Source organism: Lynx canadensis, chromosome F2 (assembly GCF_007474595.2).
Source record: "Lynx canadensis isolate LIC74 chromosome F2, mLynCan4.pri.v2, whole genome shotgun sequence".
Taxonomy (NCBI): domain Eukaryota; kingdom Metazoa; phylum Chordata; class Mammalia; order Carnivora; family Felidae; genus Lynx; species Lynx canadensis.
Genome location: NC_044320.2, coordinates 52910438 through 52935681, shown reverse-complemented (window position 1 = coordinate 52935681; position 25244 = coordinate 52910438). Strand labels below are relative to the sequence as shown.

At 39.0% G+C, this 25244-nt stretch overlaps 1 protein-coding gene across 1 annotated transcript; it reads left to right on the top strand.

Annotated features, from left to right (window-relative positions):
- The first annotated feature begins 24062 nt into the window (after nt 1-24062).
- Nucleotides 24063-24576, top strand: LOC115506177 (60S ribosomal protein L23a-like). The gene has a single exon (XM_032591944.1). It carries the CDS (start codon nt 24063-24065, stop codon nt 24474-24476), a length of 414 nt encoding a protein of 137 aa, XP_032447835.1. The 3' UTR covers nt 24477-24576.
- Nucleotides 24577-25244: the final 668 nt, after the last annotated feature.

Sequence of the window (25244 nt, the reverse complement as noted above, 5' to 3'; positions counted from 1 at the left end):
GCTCGTAAACATATGTAGACTCTTTCTTCAGCGTTACACTATGTGCAGCAATAAATATCGTATTCTGAGGGTTCTATTTTATCCTGTTTTAAAATCCTGGTAGGGAATTAAAGCAAGAATGAGGGTAGTATGGAAGATATAAGGGAGGCAGATTAGACTGGGGTTGAAATTCCAGGTTATACATCACGAGACAGGCTTTCAACTAGAACTCTGGTAGTAGGAATGTGGAAGAGGGCTTCAGATGCTGTTACTCACTAAAATGTGTTCCTTCCCAAATTCATATGTTGAAGTCCTAAACCCTGGTGTCTCAGCATGTGACAGTATTTGGAGATGGGGTGTTTAAAGAGGTAATTAAGATTAAAGGAGATCATTGGGTACAATAGACAAATTATGGAAGCAACCAAGTGTTCATTGATGAATGGATAAAGAAGATGTTGTGTATACACACACACACACACACACACACACACAGGAATATTACTCAGAGATGAAGAAGAAATGAAATCTTGACATTTGCAATGATGTGGATGGGTCTAGAGAGTAATATGCTAAACAAAATGAGTCAGTCAGAAAGAGACAAATACCATATTTCACTCATGTGTAGTTTTTAAGAAACAAAACAAATGAGCAAAGGGGGAAAATGATAGAGACAAAGTAAGAAACGGGCTTTTAAAAAAAGTGTTTATGTATTTTTGAACTAGAGAGAGCATGAATGGGGAAGGGACAGAGAGAAAGAGACAGAAGATCTGAAGTGAGCTCTGTCCTGACAGCAGAGAGCCTGATGTGGGGCTCAAACTCACAAACTGTGAGATCATGACGTGGGCCGAAGTCAGATGCTTAACTGACTGAGCTATCCAGGCACCCCAACAGATGCTTAACTATAGAGAACAGACTGATGGTTACCAGAGGGGAGAAGGAGATGAACTAGGTGATGGGGATTAAAGAGGGCACTTGTGATGAGCACCAGGTGTTGTATGTAAGTGCTGCATCACTAAATTGTATACCTGAAGCTAATATTACACTGTATGTTAACTGGAATTTAAATTTAAGAAAACTTCAAAAAACAGAGGTCATTGGTATAGGCTTGATCCAACATGACCAGTATCTTTTTTTTTTAATTTTTTAATGTTTATTTATTTTTGAAAAAGAGAGAGAGAGAGAGAGAGAGAGAGAGAGAGAGAGAGAGAGAGAGAGAGGATGAGCAGGGAAGGGACAGAGAGAGAGGGAGACACAGAATCAGAAGCAGGCTCCAGGCTCTGAGCTGTCAGCACAGAGCCCGACATGGGGCTCGAACTCACCAACCATGAGATCATGACCTGAGCCGAAGTTGGACGCTTAACCGACTGAGCCACCCAGGCGCCCCACAACATGACCAGTATCTTTATAAGAAGAGGAGATAAGGATGCAGACGCACAGAGAGGGCAGACCTTGTGAAGATGTTGAAAGATGGCCATCTACAAGAATGTGGTTAAGCCCCTTATAGGGAGAAACCAGGAGAGGGGTTTTGCCTGCTCCCTCTGCACTGAGCCCTTGGGGAATAGCCACTGGGAGTGCTTGCTTGCACTTTAGCAACTCCTCCTTTATTTGCTGTGGAACACGTAATGCTCTCCTAAAGCAGCTCTAAAAGTTGGGGCTTTAGATGTGTGAACAAGCTACTTCCAGGGGGATGCTGGCGACTAGGTATTACTGTTACAGTGAGCTGTAGGGAGAAGACAGGATGTGCCCATCAGCTCCCCCAGTATTGCAGTCAGCCATGGTGCTTGCTAATTGGAAGTCAGACCTTCAGGCAGCAGCTTGTAAAGTGTGCAGTCTTCCAGGGAGACACTGAGAGTTATGGATTTTTACCTGTTTTCTCTGTGTTGGGCCCTGTGGAGACAGCCTCAGTGAGTGCTTGTTGGCTGCAGTCCACTGGGACTTGTGAATGTCTCTTTGGTTTTCAGAGGTGGGGGGGGGGTAAATCCCTCAGATGGGGCAGCTGGTGTTGGGGCACTCGATGTGCAGTCCAGACTCTTCTCTCCTCAGGGAGAATCTGGGAGTTGGGCTTCCATCCCAATTGTATGTGGCTGTGCTGGGGGTGGGGTTTATGGTAAGAGATTGTGTCCGCCTTTCTAACTCATTTCAATATGCATGTTTTCTTTTTTGCCCCCTGTGACTCCCATCCCTCACCTAGTTTCTGGATTTCTCTTAGAGATAACTGCTTCATGTGTAGCTTGTACATTTGGTGTGTAATGGGAAGAGGGAAGTTTGGGACCCTCTAATCACCATCTTGGTCCAGAGTCTAGTCAATGCTCTTTTGAGTGACCTCTGACTCAGTTTTCAGGCTGACTGACTGGATGTATGATAATACTGCCAAACATATAATAGGGCCTCTCTTTGAGCGTGTAGTTGTTGGCATAAGGCATGGATTTAATTCATTCTTTCATAAGAATGTTTCCTTAATTAGTTCTTTTGTGTTTATTTATATTTTTTAATGTTTATTTATTTTTGAGAGAGAGAGAGAGAGAGAGAGAGAGACCAGGGGAGGGGCAGAGAGAGAGGGAGACACAGAATCTGAAACAGGCTCCAGGCTCTGAGCTGTCAGCACAAAGCCTGACATGGAGCCCGACATGGAGCAGGGCCCAGGAGGGCTTGAACTCATGAGCTGTGAGATCGGTGACCTGAGCTGAAGTTGGATGCTTAACTGACTGAGCCACCGAGGCGCCCCTCCTTAACTAGTAGTTTATAACACTTGCTCATTCTCACAAGCATCAAAATTTTTTCTTGTCATCTATTTTACAAATGACCTTTAATTTGCCTTTTAAAAATTTTAAATTAACAACTAAAAATTCTTCTTACAGGACAACCTTTGCCTTGTTAGCTTTTTTCTGGTAAACTCTTTTTTGCAAGAGTTGCAAGATGATTTGGAATAAATTTAAACTTCCTTAATTGAGTAGGCTTTTATTAAAGTTATAGAACTATGGATAATTAAGTCATGAACAGTAAACTACATGAGAGTCTGGTGGAAAAAAAAATCAATGCATGCAAAACTGATTGTTGTTTTTCCTAGAGATACTAAATTAGGGACTGTGAAGACTATATTGTGTATACTAAATTTGGAGCTTCTCTTAGCTGGTCTACATTAGCAGAGAGACCATAAACAAAATTAATTTAGGTGATGCTTCAGTGTAACAATGTTTTTCCTTGCTTTTCTGACTTTCTGAATACCGATAATAGATTCTCAAGTATTTTTTTTTTAAAGGACACTGCTATTTATATCAGTAGTTTCTTTTTTTTTTGTCAAATCAAGTTAAGTAGAAAATACTTAATGGTGATTTGGAATTCAGCAGAAATGAAACAACAAATACTACTTTTTTGAAAAAGTCTTTAAAAAGGTTTTTTTTTGGAAATAATTATTTTATACTGCCTACTCCATGATTTATTAGTTGATTACTAAAAGCTTTCTTCTTTTTGAGCTATTTTAGAAGTGAAGTTGGTAGAATATCTTTATTTCTACAGGAATCACTGGAAAATGTGTAGAAGAACATTTATTCAAAAAAGGCCATAAATCCTTTTAATAAGTTGAAGTTCTCTTGCCTTTTTTTCCCGCTATCTGGGTCAGGTATGTAGGATATGGTTTGTGTAAATGATAATAGAGAAATTTAAGTGTAAAGGTAGAGAATCTAATCCTAGGAACATACAATATTAGAAATGGCAACTATGTAACTGCAACTTCACATGAGCTCATGATTCACTTGTATATGTAAATCATATGCATTTTATATCCTAAATATATCTCAGTCTCAGCTCTTTACCTCTCAGGCTCAGGCTCTCCCTTCCTCTCTCCATTTTAGCCTACAGGTTTGTTTCCTTGTATCAATTCAGGTGAACCATTCATGCTGCAATCTCTGTGACTGTAGCTCTCTAGAGTTATGCTGTGCTCAATCTTTTTTTAAATTTTATTTTAGAGACAGCAAGAGAGGGAGAGGGGCAAAGTGAGGGAGAGGGGCAGAGGGAGAGAGAGAGGAAGAATTGTAAGCAGGCTCCGTGCTCAGCACAGAGCCCAACGTGGGGCTTGATCACATGACTCTGGGGTCATGATCTGAGCCGTAATCAAGAGTTGGACATTCAGCCAAAGGAGCCACCCAGGCGCCTCTAGACTCAACCTCTATGACCTCACATAGCAGTCCCATGAATTTAAGATATAGTCATTTCTTACTTAATTTCTACAATAGTTCCATAACTGAGCACTATGAGTTTCGTTTACTCCATTAACTACCTAGAACCCAAGTAGAAGAAACAAACATTTAAGTTATGAAGTGGCACTTGCTTGATGTGAGGTGCTTTCGAACAGTAAAATGCTCCTTGGGAAATATGTCTATAGAGTATATTCAGCTTTCTGTATTAATTGCACTACCAACCCATTTCACTCATCTGTTTTTTGAAGTATTTAAAATTCTTTTAAAGAGATCTTTCAGTATCTAAAACAATCCATGGGTACTTAATATTCAGTGTTTATTGGATAGGGCATCAAGAATTTTTGTGGCTCTTTGCTTTCTCTGCAAGATGCAAGTTGTGGAACAAAATCAGAGCTTTTCAAACTCAGAATAACATGGGACATTTGTCAAAAATATAGATTCTAGGGGTGCCTGGGTGGCTTATTCAGTTAAGCATACTACTCTTGATTTCTCCTCAGGTCATGATCTCACAGTTGTGAGATCAAGCCCTGTGTTGGGCTCTGCACTCACAACACAGAGCCTGCTTGGGATTCTCTGTCTCCTTTTTCTGCCCCTCCCCCACATTCTCTGTCTGTCCCTCCCTCCCTCCCTCTCTCTCAAAATAAATAAACTTAAAAAAAATTCTAGGGCTCCACTCTAAGCTTTTGAGATATGAATATGAGTGGCTTGGACCTTAGACTGTGTATTTCCTAGGTAGTTCTGATTTGGAAACCATTGGAACAGACATTATGATACTTGTACAAGTACCAACTGCTCATGATTTTTTTTTTGTTTATAGTTGAGTTTTTGTAATATCTTTTCCCTTCTTCTCTTCCTTTTCCTCTCTCCTCTCCTTCATTATTTTGCATTTAGCCTGCTATTCATGCTGTTTGCTAATTTTTTTTTGAGCCATGAATACAGTGTTGCTGTGCTGTTAGCATGTGTTGTCCCTAGAACTGTTTTACCATATGTCTGCTTGCCACATTCAAAATGCCATTACTCTTTTGAGTTACTGTTTATTAATTTCTGAGCTTAAATCATTGGCTCTATCTACTTTGATCTTCAGTGACTACAGATGGCTTTTCCTTAACAAGAGTCAAATGGATTTCCTGAACATATATAGAACAGAAAATAATAAAGTGGTAACAAGAATGAGTCTATTGTCACTTGGCTAACTCTGACAATAAGAGATATTGTGATAGAACACTAGAAGCCAAAACTACCTCTGAATTTTGCATATTTATAGGAGATTGTAGGATGAGAAGAAAAGAAGGATCTGCTGCTAAAAACTAATGAGGATCATTGATGAAGTCAACAATTATTTGGGGGGCATTTATACAGTCTGTTCTGATGAGAGAGGTAAACAAAAGAGGACAGGTCTTTGCTCGTCTGGATTAGATTCATACTGATGGGAAGAGAGAGAATGATGAATAATTAACAAAGAAATAATAAATAAATACTACCAATAAAATAATGACACGTGTTACAAAGAGATATTTAATAGGAAGACATGATAGACAGTGTCTGTTGGGTCACTGGGTCTTAGGAGGTTAGGAAATGTCTCTCTGAAAAGGTAACATTTAAGCATGCAATTGATTGACCAGAAGGCAGCTATGCAAAGATTGGGGGAAGGAAGAACATTGTGAGAGAAGGGAACAAACAGTTCAGTGCAAAGACCCTAAGTCTGAGGATGAGCTTGGTCATTTGATGAATCAAAAAAAGGTCACTGTTGTCAGGAGATTAGTATTATAATAGGTGAGAGGACACGGAAATGATAAAAGCAGGGGCTAAACCGTGAAGGTTTTTGCAAGTATTACTTGTAAACCCAAGTAAGTTTGTAGATAAGGAGTGGTGTTATTTTATTTAATTTCTATTTTTTGACTGCTATGCAAAGAATGTACTAGAATAATTTTAGGACGCCCAGTTAGGGGTCTGTTGCATTGGCCAAGCAAGAGATGGTTATGCCTTGGACTGGAGTGATGGTTAGTGGGCACAGAGCAAAGTATGGGGTTTGAAATGTGATTTCAAGGTAGACTAGACAAGATTTGCTGATAGATTGATAAAGCTATTGAGGGAAAGAGTAGCATAAAGAATGTACATCTTGAGCAGCAGGCAGATTGGTGATGCTGTTTACCCAGATGTAGGTGCCTGGCAATGACCTGTCACATACCCATTATTCCTTTGTAACTCTCTCAGGCATTTTGATATGTGATCTCATAATCAGTCTTGTGTAGTGAAGAGTTGATATTGAAACATTTAAGCTCTGCCCTTCAACACCTTTGAGCAGTGGGAAATATACATAGATTTTGTGACCTCAAGTTTCTAATTTGTGAATGAAGCATTAGAGATTATGAATGTACATGGCAGAGGATCTGTATGTAATAAGAGCACAGTTCCTCAAATACATATGAGTTTAGACCTTCCTCAGCTATATTCTGGCCATTACCATAGGACTTAATTCTTATGATTTAGATGCCACTAATCAAGGTTGTCACTCATGCTCAGTTTAGTAGATTTTATCTGAAATGATGGAGGACTCTGAAGATTTTTATAACATCTATTTGAAGATAAGCCTGTCTTGAACTGTGATAGCCATTTGAATTTACTTCTTAAGAACAAACGTTTCTCTATTTTATCAACTCACAGCTCACAACAACATCACCGACATGTTCTTCCAACCTGGCCAGGTTATGTGTCTTCCTTTTTCCCCTCAGCTCTATTGAGACATAATTGGCATAACTTTATGTAAGCATAAGGTATATAATGCAATGATTTGAAACATGTGTATTATATGAAATATTTATTACAATAAGATTGGTTAAGGGGCGCCTGGGTGGCGCAGTCGGTTAAGCGTCCGACTTCAGCCAGGTCACGATCTCGTGGTCCGTGAGTTCGAGCCCCGTGTCAGGCTCTGGGCTGATGGCTCAGAGCCTGGAGCCTGCTTCCGATTCTGTGTCTCCCTCTCTCTCTGCCCCTCCCCTGTTCATGCTCTGTCTCTCTCTGTCCCAAAAATAAATAAACGTTGAAAAAAAAAAAGATTGGTTAATACATCATTTGCATCACATAATTACCATTTTGTTGTTGTTGTTGTTGTTGTTATGATGAGAACATTAAAGTTTTACTCTCATAGCAACTTTCAGGTCTATCATACAGTATTGTTAACCGTAGTTACCGTGCTGTACATTAGATCCCCACACCTTATTCATCCCTTAAATGAATGTTAGTACCATGTGAGCAACATTTCTCTATTTCCCTCACCCTGCAGCTCCTGGCAACCACCATTCTACTGTTTGGATGAAAATTGATGTTTTTAGAATCCGCATATAAGTGAGGTCATGCAGTATTTTTCTTTCTCTGTTTGACTTAGTTCACTTATCATAATACATCAAGGTCCATCCTTGAGGATGGCAGGATTTCCTTTTTCATAGGTGAATAATATTCCAGTGTGTGTGTGTGTGTGTGTGTGTGTGTGTGTGTGTATGTGTGTATGTGTGTATGTGTGTGTGTGTGTATCACATTTTAAAATTCATTAAAATCCATTCACCCATCAGAGGACACTTAAGTTGTTTCCATGTCTTGTCTATTGTGAATAATGCTGCACTGAACATGGGAATCCAGATAATGCTTTGATATAGTGATTTCATCATCTTCAGGTATATACCCAGAATGGGGGGTCTGGATCGTATGGTAGTTCTAGTTTTAATTTTCTGAGGAACTTCCATACTGTTTTTCCTAGTGGCTGCACCAGTTTACATTCCCACCAACAGTGCACCTGGCTGGCCGTGTGCAGTGCTGTGGCCGCTGGGTCTTGCTCTGCTCACAGGGCAGTGGAGGCCAGTGGCGGCTGCTGTGCCATCCGTTGCCTTCTTCACTGGCAAAAGCAGCTGGGTTTGTCTCCAGAGCAGGCCAATGGGAAGCCCAGTTTCTCCAGCGGTGTGGCTGCTATTGATAGCCCTGGTTTGTCTTCCTTGTTCTTAGTCATTTCTATGCAACTCAGCTTTGTAGGTCTCTGGGTGAGTGAAACAGAAGAGGGATTTTCATGCAGTGCCCTGAAAGGCTGGGGAAGCTAGACGCTCTCTCTTCTCCTCCTTTCCCAGGAGGGAATTTTTCTAGCTCAGGAGTTCCGTCTTGGTGCTGAGCAGTACTGGCGAGGGAGATGGGATGATACAGGCAAAAGGCAGCTGTCTTCCTTTGCTCTTTATGTGGTTATTCTCACATGTTTTGTTCCAGTGTGTTGCCAATATTTCTTAAGTGGTCTCTAGAACTTTTGCAGAGATAGTCTTGTTCATGGATAGCTGTTTAATTCTTGATCTTTGTTGGGGGAATAGAGGCTGTGGTCTCCTACTCCTTCTACTTGTTTCACTTTGTAATGCCCTCAAGGTCTGTCCACATTGTCAGATACAGCAGAGTTTCCTTCTTTTTTATGGCTGAATAATACTCCAGTGTGTGTGTATGTGTGTGTGTGTGTGTGTGTGTGTGTGTGTGTGTGTGTACATATAAACCACATTTCAAAATCCATTCATCCATCAAAGGACATTCATCCCTCTTGGTGATGTCCCTTGTAAATTCTGTCTTTTGAGTATACTAAATGAAAGTCATCACTAGAGGCAAAATATACTATGATAAACTCAGCAAAATGTGACCACTGGTCATTTGGATAAACTGATGAAAACTCTGCTGTGACTCACACTCCGGGTTTATATGTATGTTTACTTGAATCGTGTTAATACAAAGCAATGAATGAGCATAAGAGATATATTAAAAATCTGGATGCTGCTAAAAGTAATGTTTCATATTTTGTTTTTTCTTAGCAAAATAGCGTTAAGCATTTTCCCACCCTCGTATATACTGTGGTTTGTAATAGAACTATGGTATTGTATCATTTAGGTGAGTTATGTGCTATTTAATATGTTCTCTACCAGCAGAACTCTGATTTCACTACCAGCATCATGATTTTATGCTCTTTAACAAAATAGGATTGGGTGTTTCAGAAGGTTGCAGGCTCGCTTGTTTGTGGATTTACTTTGCTTTTGCTGCTAATGGAGAGTTCTAATCAGCTATATCCCAGTGGATATGCTCCATATTTTGAGTATATATTCTTTGAGGTCTGGAATTTTGATATGCTCAGTCATAGCTTTGGGCTCATACATTTTTTTTCCCATGGATGGTGGACAAATTGAATTATTTTTTAAAGGGCAGTAAATGGTATGCTTTAAGAAGTCTGTATAACTTACCTTTAGCTCCTTTTCTACATTTAAATATATTTTAGAGGGAAAAAAAATCACAGTACCTAAGACTTTTCAAGCTAGAATTAAAGTGCATTAAGGCTGTCTTGAATCTTGTTATCTGTCATTTTAAATCCTCTTGAAGTAAGGTATAAAGAATAATAGATATATATTCAGTCAGGATACTGAAGATTTTTACTGGCTTTTGGATTAGAAGATTTTCAACTATCAGTGTTTAAGCCTCAACTTGCTGTCAGTTAGTCTTGACAAGGCCAAAAAAAGATTCTAATAGTTGTGATTGTACAGAGGGTGTTTTTTCATTAGGTGAGGCAAAGTGCCAATTAAAAGGGTATTGAGATAAAGAAATTGAAACTAGATTAAGTTTATGCTTTTTCATGGATGATAAGAAAATCCATTTTCGAGTTACATTTCATTGAGGATATACTATCAGGGGCAAAGCTGGAATATCCTGGACATTTAAAAGACTGCCTTTAGTTCTCAAAAGACTTATTAACTGCCTAATAATCATATCAAAAGAGTTTTGTATATATAAAACAAGCATATTTTAAATAAAATGAATGCCAAGGCCACATAATGGCAGTTACTTTTAAAGAAGCTACAATTAGCAATCCCATTTCCCCCCATAGTCTTTAATAGTAGCTCCCTATCATTTAAATACCGAGCAGCCTTTCATTGCGGTTTCTAATCTTATAAGGAAGTCTGAAAACTCTATTTGATACGTATCCACAAAAAGAAATACTGTGTACATTTCTAGCATGACTATCCCTTTTCAGAGGCAGTGCATGGTGAGACTAAACTTAGGATTTTAGTACGACATAGGAAATTGAGCGTGCATCTATGAAATGCATGAAACACCAAGCTAGCATTGCTATCCTGACTGATCTATACAAATAAAATTAAGTTTCTCTCTGATGCCTACTGCATATAGTGAAAATGTTTGGATAGATTTTCTGAAATTTAGAAAGCCTTCTTACGATTTATTATGTAGGCTATGTATTAAATAAGAAATTCACTTAGAGAAGACCCAGGAGACTCCTCAAAGAAATGCCTCCAGTGGAACTTCAGGCATTGATTTGCACAGAGCTGTTTCTCACATTTTGCAGCTTGATCTAATTTGCTTCTAGGTGAGTAGCACCAGACATTTATCTGTATATCCAGTGATAGCTAATGATTCTTCCTATTTGTTGCAGAGAAAGCATAATGTTGAAATTTAGCTACTTCCTTGTGATCTGTAGAGTTTCATATGAGAGAGACCATTGTCATTAGTTTGAGTATTCTCCTGTAAGTAATGCATCACTTCTCTGACTGCCCTCAAGGTTTTCATTTTGTGTTAATTTTCAGAAACTTAATTATGATGGGTCTTGCCAAGGATTTCTTTGTGTTTTTTTTTTAAGTTTATTTGAAAGAGAGGGAGAGAGAGAGGACATGTACACACACATGCACACACACGCAAGCAAGGGAGGGGCAGAGAAAGGGAGAGACAGAATCCCAAGCAGGCTCAGTGCTGTCAGTGCAGAGCCAGACTTGCGGTCTGAAATCATGAACTGTGAGATCATGATCTGAGCCGAGATCAAGAGTCCGATGCTTAACCTACTGAGTCATCCAGGTGCCCCAGGTTTTTTACAGTTCACTTAGTTTCTTGGATCTGTAGGTTTGTGTCTTTTGCTAAATTTGGGATGCTTTCACTCATTATTTCTGTGAATAACCTTTTCAGTCCCACTCTCATTCTCCTTGCCTTCTGGGGCTCTGATGATATGAATGTTGGAACTTTTTGTTATATACCCACAGTCTCTGTTAATTTTTTTTCCAGTTGATTTTCTCTCTCTCTCTTTTTTTTTTATACTGAGTAAATTCTATTGATCTTTCCTTAAGTTCACTGATTCAGTTCTCTGTTGTCTCCACTACTATTGGGAACATCCATCAGGTTTATTTTTCCTATGACATTTTTCAGTTCTATGACTTCCACTTAGTTAATTTTTATTATTTCCATTTCTTTTCTGAAATTGTCTATTTTTTCCATTTGTTTGAAGACAATTTGTCATTTATTATTGAAGCATTTTTATAATGACTGCCTTAAAATCCTTTTCAGTAATTTCATTACCTGAACCATCTTGTTGTCAACATCAGTTGATTGTTCTTTCTCGTGCAAGTTGTTATTTCTTTATCCTTGGCATGAGGAGTGATCTTTCTTATATAATCCTGGACATTCCATCTATTATGAGAGGAGAGTCTGGATATTATTTGAATCTTATATTTAACAAACTGATACCTGTTGTTTAGTACCTAGGTCCTGGCTTATAGTTTTGGGCTGTAATTTAATTTTCAAAGTATTTGCAGTGTTATTTTGGTCCATTTGGTTTATTAGGAACTGATGTGGTTGTTATTGGTCCTTGCCGGTGCTGCCTAAGTGAGGCAAAAACCATTTCCCAAGGTTGGGAAGCAGATGTCTCTGGGTGGGGGTGGGAGAGTCTCAGCCCATAGGGACTTAGGATTCCTGGGCCAGGTGGGGTTGTGGCAGGATCCCTCTTGCCAGTGTTGCTTAGCTGCACTGTGTCTCTTGGTAAGCGTCTTAGGTTGTGCAAGGAAGTAGAGCACTTCCCTCGGCAGCTTTTTGTTAGTGAGATTCCCTGTCCACCCCCCCTTTCAACTGGCTGGTGTTATCAGAAGGACTCCCATTTCATTGGCAGAAGAAAAGAGCCTCTCTTGGCTGTCTCCTATTGCTAGGTTGGGAAGAGAGTGCATGTAAATTGCCCTCCTCTTGAATTCTTTTTCTAGTCCTGAGATTGCAACCAGTTTACCTTCCTCTTTCACCTTCCAGAGGTTGTTTTTTTTTTTTTTGAAAGATAGAGCATGCCAGCATTGCCAGCAGGAGAGGGAGAGAGGCAAAGAGAGAGGGAGACACAGAATCTAAAGCAGGCTCCAGGCTCCAAGCCATTAGCACAGAGCCCGAGGCATGGCTTGAACCTGTGAACCGTGAGATCATGACCTGAGCCAAAGTCAGACGCTTAACTGACTGAGCCACCTGGGCGCCCCTCACCTTCCAGAGTTTTTCTTTGATTGCCTTTTATATTATTTCCAGAACTTAAACTTAATGTGAAGAAGCAGGGAGAAATGATGCTATACAACTTGTCTGGATCTCAAATTGCCACCTACCATGGCATATTGAAAAAAGAAAGGAATTTGAGTCAGTTACAGCTTGGAATTTTTGTTGAGCCACTAGTTCATATGACCTTGATGATCTTAGAAAACTTATTTAATTTCTCCAAGCCTCATTTTCTTCATGTGTAAAACGGAGACCACTCATTTATTCATTCGCTTTTTATTCATTCATCAGAATGTCTGTCATTCCGATCTTGCTCTAAGCTAGTCACTGTTCTAGGCATGAGATTCAGGGGAGTGTAAGAAAGGTAAGATTCCTGTTCTCATGACTCTTTGTTCTGGTGGCATACCCAGCTAATCAACAGGAGGTGCAAAAATAAATAACTCGAGAGAGAGATCAGTTCTATGAGAAAAATAAAACATGGTATGCTAGAGAGTGACTGAGATGGGTACTTAGATGAGCACACTTCAGATACTCAGGGAAGGTCTCTCTCAGGGGATGACATTTCATTCGTTCCACTGATTCAGTCACATTAATTGAGCTCTTAGTAGGTCCTGGGTATGTGTGTGTTTGTGTGTGTATTTGTTTTAAATGTTTATGTATTTATTTATTTATTTAGTTTATTTATTTATTTAGAGAGAAAGCACATAAGTGAGTGGGGGAGGGGCAGGGAGAGACAGAGAGAGAATCCCAAGCAGGCTCTGTCACAGCACAAAGCCCAACATGGTGGGGCTCCATCTCATGAATTGCACTGCGAGATCATGACCTGAGCCGAAATCAGGTGCCAGATGTTTAACTGACTGAGTTGCCCAGGCACCCCTGGGTATATACTTGAACAAAGACTTGAAAGATGAGAGGGCCCTAACCATTTGAAAATGTGATAGGATAGCATTCCAGGCTGGGGAACACTATAAAAAAGTGGTCTGAAGTGGGAAGATTCTTGACAAGATCAAGGAACACAGAAACATGTCCACTATGGTTAGAATGTTGTAAATGAAGAGGAATATTGTGCCAAAGTGATCAGGAAGGTAAACGAGAAACTGATTATGTGGGGGCTTTGGCCATGATACTGAGCTCAGTTTTATTCTGTCAATAATGGGATGTCTTTAAGGTTTTAAACAGAAAAGTGATATAATTTATGTATGTTTTATAATAATTATTTTAGCTGTTTTGTAGGAAATGGAATGTGGGAAAGCAAAAATAGAAGCTGGGACACCACTTAAAAAGTTATTTTGGTAGTTCAAGTAAGAAATAGTGAAACTTGAACTTGAGAGGCAGCTGTGGAAAAAAGAAGTTATAGACTGAAGATACACTTTGCAGTTTGAGCAGGCAAGATTTTCCAAAGGATTGTTTCTGTGAGGTTAGGAAAAATTAATCTATTTCAGATATAGACTGGATGATGAGAACCATTTTAGACATGAGAAGATTGGGAGAGGAGATTGCATTAGAATTAGGGTCAGAAATTAAATATATTTGTTTTAGATAAGTTAAGTTTTGAGTGTAAAATATTCATGGAGAGGTACTATAAGTAGTAAATGTCTGATTCCTGAGCTCCTGGGATTCAGGGCAGGTGCTACAGTATAAACCTGGGCATCACCAACATTTAGATGATGTTTAAAACAGTAGGACTCATGTAAAGGGAAATTACAGAAAGAGAAGAGAAGGATTTGAGCTACTCCATAATTTTAAAGTCAGGAATAGGAGATACATCCAGCAAAAAGAGACCAAGAAGGAGCAGGCCAAAGTCGGGACGAAAATTAGGTAATTTAGCATTAAAGAAACTAAATGAAGAAAATATTTCAGAAGGGAGATGTGTTCAGTGTTGTCAAATATTTTAGTAAGATAAAGACATAGACTTGACTAATGGATTTGGTAATTTGGAGGTATTAAGCATCCTTCACAAAAGTCATTTCACTGGAGTAGTCAGAGTTATTATGAAAATCATTTATATATGAAGTTAGGCATTCTACTAATTTCAAATTACTTTTCCCTCCCTCAGTTTCTTCATGTGTAAAATGATGATAATGGTGTTTTTATGTCCACAATACTCCTTTTACTTTTATATTACTAGATTTTTGTAAGGATCAAATGACAATGCATAAAAAAAGATGACCTATGCAGAGTTATACAAGTGAACACAATATTTTTCTTTAAAATTTTTTTAATGTTTTTATTTATTTTTGAAGGAGAGAGAGAGAGACAGAGCATGAGCAGGGGAGGAGCAGAGGGAGAGGGAGACACAGAATTCGAAGCAGGCTCCAGGCTCTAAGCTGTCAGCACAGAGCCCGATGCAGGGCTTGAACTCATGAACTGCGAGATCATGACCTGAGCCGAAGTCGGATGCTTAACCAACTGAGCCACACAGGCGCCCCTATTTTTCTTTTATATATTTGGAGGTGGATATTTTTTAAGCAAATACACACTCATTCATCCAATGCTTGGATACTTATTCCTTTAATAAATAAGTTTAAGCCAATAAGAATTGCCCCTGCATCGTAGATATTTAAATAGTTAGATTTGTTTTTAAATAGAAATGGAGATATGCAAAAATAGAATTTATTTTATTATTTTTTTAATTTTTTAATGTTTATTTCTGGGGGGGGGAGGTGGGGGAGGGACAGAGAGAGGCAGAGACACAGAATCTGAAGCAGGCTCCAGGCTCTGAGCTGTCTGCACAGAGCCTGACATAAGGCTCGAACTCACAAGCCTTGAAATCATGACATGAGCTGAAGTCGGCCACTCAACCAACTGAGCCACCTAAGCGCCCCAAAATATAATTTTACTTTAAAACCAGATATTAAGCCACACTTTTCCAAAGTGACAGGAACATTTTAAATGCTTCCAAAGTTTGTTTTCAGAGATTGTCTTATTTTTATAATAACCACTACTAGTGACATTATCATCATAACAACCACAATTACAATCACAGCAATAATAATTACTATTTTTAGGACATATTACATATCAGGCACTTTACATATATTATCTCATTTAATTTTTATACCCACCCTATGATGTGGATACTATTATTATCTGCACTTTTACAAGTGAAAAATTGAGTCTCAGAGAGGCTAAGCAATTTTTCCGAGAATTGCAGATAGTCTGAGTCAGTTTTGCAAATTAAATTTTTTTGAATTCATTGTTCTTACTCTTAACACATGTCTGCCTTTCATTTTTGGATGTGTTAAGAGGTTTAGATTTGGTACAATGAGAGTTTTGGAGCACCTACACAGGTAAAGCTTCTAGGCTTGTGACTGAAATCAAGTTTTGGTTATTCTAAGGAAAGAAAACTGCACAGGGAAAAGCTAGAAGATAGGCCAGAACATCAGATCAAAGAGAGAAAGGACTTGAGATGTGGCAAACTGTCCCTGAGGTTGAATGTATGTATCGAAAGAGGGACAGGGAAGATAGCCAGGCCACAGGTACATAAAGCATAATGTATATCAGTCATCGATTTACTAGGGCGAGAGAGAATTCCAGGAGTCACAGTTGGGGAATGCTGAAGTTTCAGGATAAGACATACCATTACTTGGAAAGGCTCAGAAAAGGGAAAACAAACATCCATTTGTTTTAAGGGTAGCTGGGATTTGTTTTAATCAGGTATGGTAAGACATGCAGGTACGAAAGTGACTGTCATAAAGGAAGCAGTTTATTGTAGCCATAGATCCTTAGAAATGAGAGACATGGCATACAATACGGAGTCACATGGGGAAGTACCAGGGTTGGTCAGAAGTCAGAGGGAGTAAGAGGAAAATATGGACAAGATCCTTTATTGTGGGAAGGGATAAGTAAGGCAAGATAAGCAGCCTTAGGATTGGTTAGTTGGATGTCAGCAGGCTTTGGGGCATAGAGGTTCTCCCTCATACATTGGTATTTGGCTCTAGCAGGTAGTGAAAAGCGGCCTGAAATGTGAAAAACTGATAAAGAAAGTGGTTAGATTTGTGGGGTGTGCACTGTGTTTGCATCTGAAAGGTGCCCTTACAGGCAAGTAGTTGCTACCTGTGGGAATTAGCTCACCCTGGGAGGGGCAGCCCCTCCCAGGTCAGCAAGGTCTCAGATGCCAAAGCATCAAAATACAGAATAAAAAGATATGGCTAATATCATATTAAACACTTATTATATACCAGGCACAGATGTTGTCTGATTTAGTTTGCATGACAACCTGTAAGATAGGAATTATGTTTCGATTTCATAAATGACGGAATTTATGTTGGTTGATTGTGGGAAAAGTCCCAATTTGCAATGAAGTCCCACCAGTGTCAGTACACTAAGTAATCACTTCCCAGCACTGGAGCCTGTCATTCTGCACCTGCTACTGGCTGTGTCTGTGCGTGGTGGAAAGGAATAGGATCAGATGATTTCTAAGGTTCTTCACTGCGTAGGCTGCTTGGTACAGTCTGATGGGATCTGTGGGAGAGGAGTTGATTTGAGGAGGTTTATTGTGGCAGGATATGCAGGAAACACTGCCGAGAGGGAGCTCACCTGGGAGGCTGTTGTAATAGAGGCCACAGGCCTAAGGGAGAATTCAACCCAGAGTCAGGAAACTGCATCCCAACTCTCCTCCACCACTCTGTTGCTGGGTAACCTTGAGTGACTGCCCAGACCACCGGAGAGAGGTCTAAAGAACGGCTCCAAAGAGCTTGAGATTCAAAGTTTAGAAGTACTGACAGTGATGAAATTCAGTAGGATGGAAAATCATATGTTGAAATACGTTGTTAACTAGCCATGTGGAAAATATGCAATAAATATATATCAAATTGGATGTAATTTCATCTACTAGTGGGTTTTCTAAGAAAAGTAGGCTGTGGTTAAGCTGAAGAGAATCTGGATGTTCTTAAGCTTCCACTGCTTCTTTGTCTCCTTTTTCAAGTTCCGATAACTGGTCAGCTACCATCCATTGTATAGTAAATACTCTGGTAATTGTTTCTGAATTGCCCTTTATTGTTTTTCTTCTTTCTTACAAAAACAGACTATAAGCAACTCGAGATGAGAGTGGTGTCTGGACTCCTCATAGCATCTAGTAAGTTCTGGACACATGGATACCCAGTAAATATTAAGAGGTTATGAATCAGAAAGTTTCTAATTTAGCCCTCCAGTCTTGCTGATGAAGAAATAATCTTGAGGAGGATGACGTAGCGGCAGTGCCGTGACTCAGTCTAGTGCCTGCTTCTCCTCACCACGCCTTTTGATTGATAGATTGAGTGTTCAGTGCTTGCTTTAGCTTTGTTATGAGCTTACTGGGCTCTTAAAGAAAAGCTAAATTCATTTAAATGTTTTACAAATTCTAATTGCCCATAATTATATAAAATGTCTCAGATGATATAATTTTTAAGTATGCCTTTATTCTGTCATTTGTCATTGATATAGATGACAGGAATAGAATATGTGTTAAAAATGTCAAGTGTGCTAGGATGATGACATTTTATGTAAGTACGTAATTAAATCACATTTTGGAAGAACTGATAATCGCTATTTCCAAAGAACTGAATTATATTTGAGAACACTTTGAGAGAGGTCTCCAGTTGGCATTTCATAACTTAAAACCAGCTTTGTATATTACCCCAGAGCTACCAAAGAAGAAGACAAGGTGATACTTTCTATAGCAACACAGGAAAGACTATGTAAAATGTACAGATGTCTAAATGCTTCCCTAAGGCACAGTGGAGGTTGCACATTTTATTTCTTATAGCATGTCCTGGGGCCAAAAACAAACTGCTCACCTTTATTACAAACATTGACAGAGGTATGATCCGGTATGGGATTAACTGAAAAAAATGTTAGCTCACAAGGAAATAATATCACTCTAGGGCTATAGGTGATACTGTTAAAAAATGATATTTTGCAGCACTAATGTTTGGCAACACCTGTGTTTCTACCCTAATTGTATATAACCCTCATATTGCCAAACTCTCCACTCAATCTCTTGTGAAAGAGGAGAGCAGTGCTGATAGTTTTTGAAAACTTGAATATATCTTAATTTGACTTTGCAGTTATCTGAGCCTAATTCTAGAGGGAAGAGACTGTTAATGAAAATAAATGTGTTTTATGCAGTAAACAAATGTGGACAAAGTGAGGGAGGAGAGTTAGTGGAAAGCAACGGTGCAGAAGAGATGGGATGAAGTCTACTGTCAGTGGGCCAAGAGTTTCATAGATCCAGTTCGGTCAGGGAGTTTTCAAATCTAGTCTTTTTCTAGTGGATATTGAAGTTCGGGGGGAATGAAGTAGGTGGGACAGGAGAGTGGTACAGCTTTGTTTACTTTAAATTAATTAATTAATAATAATAATAATAATAATAATTATTATTATTATTATTATTTAGTCTTTTTTTTTTTGGTATAGCTCAGTGAGATGATGGAGCTTTAAATTTAGGAAAACTTACCAAAGATGATGTCAGGGGAGAAATGGAATGTGGTAGCAAATTGGCTTCAGCAGCTACAGAGGCACAGGGCCATTGGACCATCAGAGTTACAGAACTCTGAAGGTCTAAGAAAATTGAGAAGCCTTGGATAACTCAGAAAAATTGAAAGTAGGGATCAAGTAAGTGACCTATCTTCCCCATGGGAGGCATACAAATGGTTTTAGAAATTTAGAGCAAAATTGTCAAAGAGGTACAAAGCTCTTTCTAAAACTTGCCATTTGATGGGTAAGAGCTTTGATAAATTGTCTTACTGTTACCTCTTTGGTGTTGGCTGAGAGGCAAATGTACTAAATGAAAGCACAGGTTGAAAGGACTCTAGCAGTCCATACTTCAGGCTCCTGAGTTTCATTCCCCCTTTGGAGGTTTAAAAAATCCTTATCACTACTGCGGCCATTCTATGTGGAGGACTCAAGGACACTTTTGGCTCTCAAAGTCACACTTTGTACTAAGTGTGATTCACTTTGGTACTGTGGTTACAGGGTAGATAGGGAGATAAAAGATATGCAAACTTACAGAGAAACATGTTTTCACCTATGAACAACAAGAGTCTGAATTTTTTTTTTTTATTAAAAAAATTTTTTTTTAACGTTTATTTATTTTTGAGACAGAGACAGACAGAGCATGAGTGGGGGAGGGTCAGAGAGATGGAGACACAGAATCTGAAACAGGCTCCAGGCTCTGAGCTGTCAGCACAGAGCCCGACGTGGGGCTCGAACTCACTGACCGCGAGATCATGACCTGAGCCGAAGTCGGCCGCTTAACCGACTGAGCCACCCAGGCGCCCCCAGGAGTCTGAATTTAACTTTGGAAATGTACTACGAAGACCACGGCTCTGTTCTGTTCTGGATGACAACCCAGGGAAGCAAAGTTTGGGTTCTCAAACATAGAATATTATCTATTGTTTTAATATTTATTGTATGTAGGCGCTATGGAGAGTTGAGTAAATATGTGGCAGGTTATCGATGTTCATATTTCTCTCTCTCTCTTCCTCTCTCTCTCTCTCCCTGTTGCATTAGAGGAATGCAACTATTTCTTCATCTTAGTTGGATTTGAATATTAAGCCAAAAGGGAATTTATCTTCCTTCATTCATACTGAATTTTAAGGGCCAATAAGCACTATTTCTTAAAGGATATGAGTAGACAGAAAAGAGTTTGCACAGAAATGAGAGAGGAGAAGTAGGTTTGCAGAATAGATGAAACACAAGACAAAACTTGTCATTTGATGGGTCAAAGACTTTGATACGTTGTCTTCTGTCTTTGGCAGAAGCAAATATTTCCATAGATGCCTGTAGAAATATGGAAAATAATATGGAAAATATCTTTCTCTCTATGTGTGTGTATATGTATATGGTTTTAGGACAAAAATATATAAAAGAGAGGGTTTTCAAAAAGAATAATCTCTGACAGCTGATCCCAAGAAAAGTTTCCCAAGAAGAAGCCTGATATCTGGGAAAAGCCAGTAAAAGGACCTACAAATGATCAATGCAGAGTCATTATTAGGTTTCCTGGCTTCACACAGGAACTGAGCCATTGCAAACGCTGCTGAACTTACATGCACCTTCCTGGGCTTTCTCTAACTAGAATCAGTCTTAGCAGTTCTTTCTGTCAGTGTCTCATGAGGACCTTACTTCCCCATAGTTCAGGGTCCTATGCTATTTTAGCCCAGCAAGAGAGATGCTTGCCCTTGCCCGGACTTGCATTGTTCCTATTTATTTTACTGTTTTGTCAACTCCCCATCCACTGCATTTGTTTACTACAAATCCCAAGAACATTTGTGAGTAAAAATTGGGGGGGTGAAAGCTCTGCTCCCTAGCCACATCCCTCTATGTAAGACACTTGGACTAAATAACCTGGCGACTTTCTCGGGTGTGGTAAATAGAGCCATGTTATACTTGTACCACCTTGTTTAACACTAATACTTGGAGTAAGTTCAGCTATTTTTTTAGCTGATTTTATAGATTTTCCTTTGAGAGATTACTCAATTTGAGGAATCCTTTGCAGTGAGCTCCAAAGCCAAGCCATCAGTCATTTTTCTTTTCTTTTTGCCATTGTGTTCCTGTTTCTATAAACAAAGTATCAAGTTAGTATGCATTTTTACTTTTAAACAAAGACCTTCCCTATTGCATTCTATCTTGCCCCAGTTGGCTAATATTAGGAGTGACCCCACTTTATCAACTGTCCCTGATTCTTACATCCATGAATCGGCCTTCTTGCTGGAGTAGAATATAAGTATTTTAAATATTTTTAAAATATGCTTCCATGCAAGAGTTATGTAATGCATTGCTAGGAGTATAGTTTATTCATGCCACACAAGACTATTTAAGACTGGATGCCTTGCTGTAAAGAGCTGAAAGAGGAGATGAGAAATGTAAGACAGAGAAAACACACACGAATTTAGAGATTAAAAAATCTGACAATGTTTTTAAATGGCCAACTTAACTCCCTCCTTAAATGACTCTTTATAACTTTACAACTCACCATCCTATCAATTAAAAACCTAATCCCACCTGAACAAATTGAAAACTATCTCATGTTGTTTATTTATGGTCTACTTTAGACCTTTTGAAGTCTGTTTTGATGCACATTTCATAAAAATCATGGAATTACTAATATGTTGTTATATTTTGTTATTACATTCTTCCATAACCATCATAGTATTCGGCTAAGAATAATAGACTTTTTCATCTATATCTCATGTCTCTCTTTCAATTACATGTGATTTGGCAATATGAAAACAAGAGAACCTATCATCAATACTGAAATACTCATTTAAAAAATATCTATCTGAGCTCAGTAGCAATAAGACAGTAAAATATAAGTTGGAAATGGTAATTTCTTCAAAAGTTTGTTAGCATTGTACTTTAAGATGATATGCCTGGTTTTGTTTACTATTGTCTCTATGGTTTGAACTTGAATTTTAGATGTTAGATTGATGTGAAGCTTGATCTAACAGCACGTATGTGAATTTGAGGGAGTTTGCCTTACAATCGACACCTTGGTAATCGTGTTTTATGGTCTAAAGCAGTGAAAGGCTTCTCTAGGTCTTGGTACACAGTTGAATTATTTACCTGTAAGTGATAGCGCTGGTGGTCAAATGAGCAGTCTCACGACTTGTCAACTAACAGCCTAAGCTTGCTTTTAATGTGTCTTATACAATTCATATGTATAGGTAGCACTTATGGTAGTTACTTTTTTATTTAATATTTTTCTGTTAATTACTGTTAACTTCTTGTTGTTAATAGAGGAGGAAAAAAACTAATTTTTGCTTGCCAATGAAAAATCTGGGTTTTTTTTCTCAATATTAAACTGTCAGTGTGTCTAAAGTAGGAGAGTTTTGCTAAAGAAATCCCTCTTTAATCAGTGCAATCTGGCCCCTCCTTGAAACAACAGAAAAGTAAAAGTAAAAAAGGATTGAATTTTTCAATTGATTCAGTTGATTCAATTCAAATGAGCAACACATTTACACAGGATTTTATCCACAAGTCAGACTAAATCATGATCAGCTCTACTATTTAAATGGGACAATAGTTTCTTGCAAACTGGGAAATTACTCAGGGAAGGATAAATAGAATGGAGGTTCCTCCCATCTGACCCTCTGCCAGTTTTCATGTTTATTCTTACTTCTTTATACTTGCACAGTCTAACACATTTATTCTTCCCACAGGAGTTACTCTGATATGCATTAGACATTAATATGCACATTTGAATGAGGAGTCAGGTTCCAAGTTATAATAAAAACCACTTGTAAAGAATTTTCTCCTGAATTCAAATCTTTAAAACAGCCACAACAGATTAAATTATTTTTTAAGGAAGGTAAGTTGTGCTATATTACTTCTTTTTAAATGTTCAAAATTTACTTTATTAGTTATTTTATAGTATGTCCTTAATGAATTCATTCATATCAGACCAAGGGGAATGAAACCCATCACTGAGAAGGCTCTCTAATGAGCCATACAGAGCCGAAATAACTACATATGCATTTCACAAATGGACCATTAATTGGAAAAAGAACCAAAGTGTGAAGATATAATCCTATAGGATGGAACTTAAATGGTAATATATTTTAAGGCTTTAGAACTTTAGATCCACTTGTGTGGAGGAAAAGGTGAATGTGAGACAAAGTTTGCTTTTCCGTCTATCTGAGGTGAAGCATTTTCATTAAACCATTGTGGTTAGTCTGACTTTGAGAAAGAAATGATTTTGAGAATTTTGTTAATTTAACAAGAACTCCTGCCTTGACCTAATATGTTTTCTTTTTCTGGTTATTTAAGTACCATGTCCTGTCACCCTTGTGGCTTACTCGGGGGTTACTAGTGCTGCCAGGTTACTTAAGGTGTAACCTACTGACCTTAAGAGAAACAAGGACATTTTGATACTGCTGTGCCCACAGAACAAACCTCGTGAGAGCCAGGACTTCCCATGGATGCCCAGATAATTTATCCTCCACAGGCCCGAGGGGCAGGGCAAAGCTGGAAGGGGGCACGAAATCAGGCCATGCTGGCACCGGCCCCCACCAGCCTCCACTGGCTCTGGAAGGAATAGCCTGGCCTGGGTGAGCAACCACCTCTTCTCAGCCAGTGAACCCTTTCGTATGTCCACGCTGACATCCCAGGTGCTTCCACACCCACTGGTGCTTTTGTCTCCAGTCCCCAGTGGGTTTGCCGCTTGCTGTGCTCAAGACAGCCCTCAACAAACAGATGACCCACCGGGGCGGGGCCCACACTGGTCCCCTTTTGTAACACATTTCAGACAAACACGATCTCTCCCTGCTTTGTGAAAACAAAACAAAAACCAAAAATGAAATTAAAAAAAAAAAAACACAAAACCTAGATGCGTATGTGAGTGAAAAGGGGAGCTATTAATATTTATAGTTGGAGCACAGGCATAAACCTAGTCTGTCCTGGACACTGGGATATATGGTTGTATTAGGGTTCTCCAGGGCTCTTTATTTTATATCTGCATATGTATAGTACGTAGTATATACAAGGAGATTTCTGATAAGAAATTGGCTCATGAGATTATAGAAGCTAGCAAATCCAAAATCTGTAAAGCCCATTCCAGTCCAAAGGCTGGAAGCCTCCATAAAACCAGGAAGAGTGGCTTTCATGAAGATGGTGCGGAAAGCAAAGAAGGAAGCCCCTGCCCCTCCCAAAGCTGAAGCCAAAGCAAAGGCTTTGAAGGCCAAGAAAGCAGTCCTGGAAGGCATCCACAGTCACACAAAAAAAGATCTTCCTGTCACCTACATTCCTTCAGAGACACTGTATCTAAGAAGGCATCCCAAATATTCTGGACATGCCCCCAGGAGAAATAAGCTTGACCACTATGGCATCATCAAATTCCCCCTGACTACTGAGTCAGCCGTGAAGAAAATAGAAGACAACAACACTCTTGTGTTCATTGTGGATGTCAAGGCCAACAAGCATCAGATCAAACAGGCTGTGAAGAAGCTCTATGACATTGACATGGCCAAGGTCAACACTCCGATCAAGCCCCATGGAGGAAAGAAGGCATATGTTTGACTGACTCCTGACTGTGATGCTTTGGATGTTGCCAACAAAATTGGGATCATCTAAACTGTGTCCAGCTGGCTAAATCTAAATATAAATTTTTTCACCAAAAACAACAACAACAACAACAACAACAACAACAACAACCCACAAACACCCCCCCCCCCCACACACACACACACAAAACTCAATAAAACACCATGAAGAGCTAAGGTCCCAGTTTGAAGGTTGTCAGGCAGAAATCTCTCATACTCTGGGAGGGCCAGCCTTTTGTTCTATTTAAACCTTCAACTGATTGGATGAGTTCAACTGCTTTACTTAGTCTAACAATTTAAATGTGAATCTCTTCCAAAACCACCCTCACAGAAACATCCAGAAAAAAGTATAACCGAATATCTGGGCTTTCCATGGTTTAGCCAAGTTGACACATAAAATTAATTGGAGTAGCCATCCAACTTCTTTTAAAGTGGCAGGTAATTTGCTGTCTCATGTTGAGCCTCTGGCCACAGTGATTCACACAGTATTTTCTTTTACCTTTACTGCAACAATGAATCCAGTCTCTCCTTATTGTATACTTGCTCCTAGTTTGTGTCAGAAATTCTCTGGCTCCAGCCCCTTCATATTTATTTATCTTTCTTCTAGGTATTTAATTTTATCGTGTCATTTTAAGACATTGATTTATAAACTATGCTCTGTGGAGGGATGTGGTGTGGGGTAGGTAAATGGAAGAATGTAGGCAACAGGTGGGTTATCAGGCACCACTGTTGCTTCAACAGAGTT

Excerpts from the sequence above, each read along its gene's own strand:
- LOC115506177 (XM_032591944.1), top strand. The coding sequence starts at position 24,063 with ATGAAGATGGTGCGGAAAGCAAAGAAGGAAGCCCCTGCCCCTCCCAAA.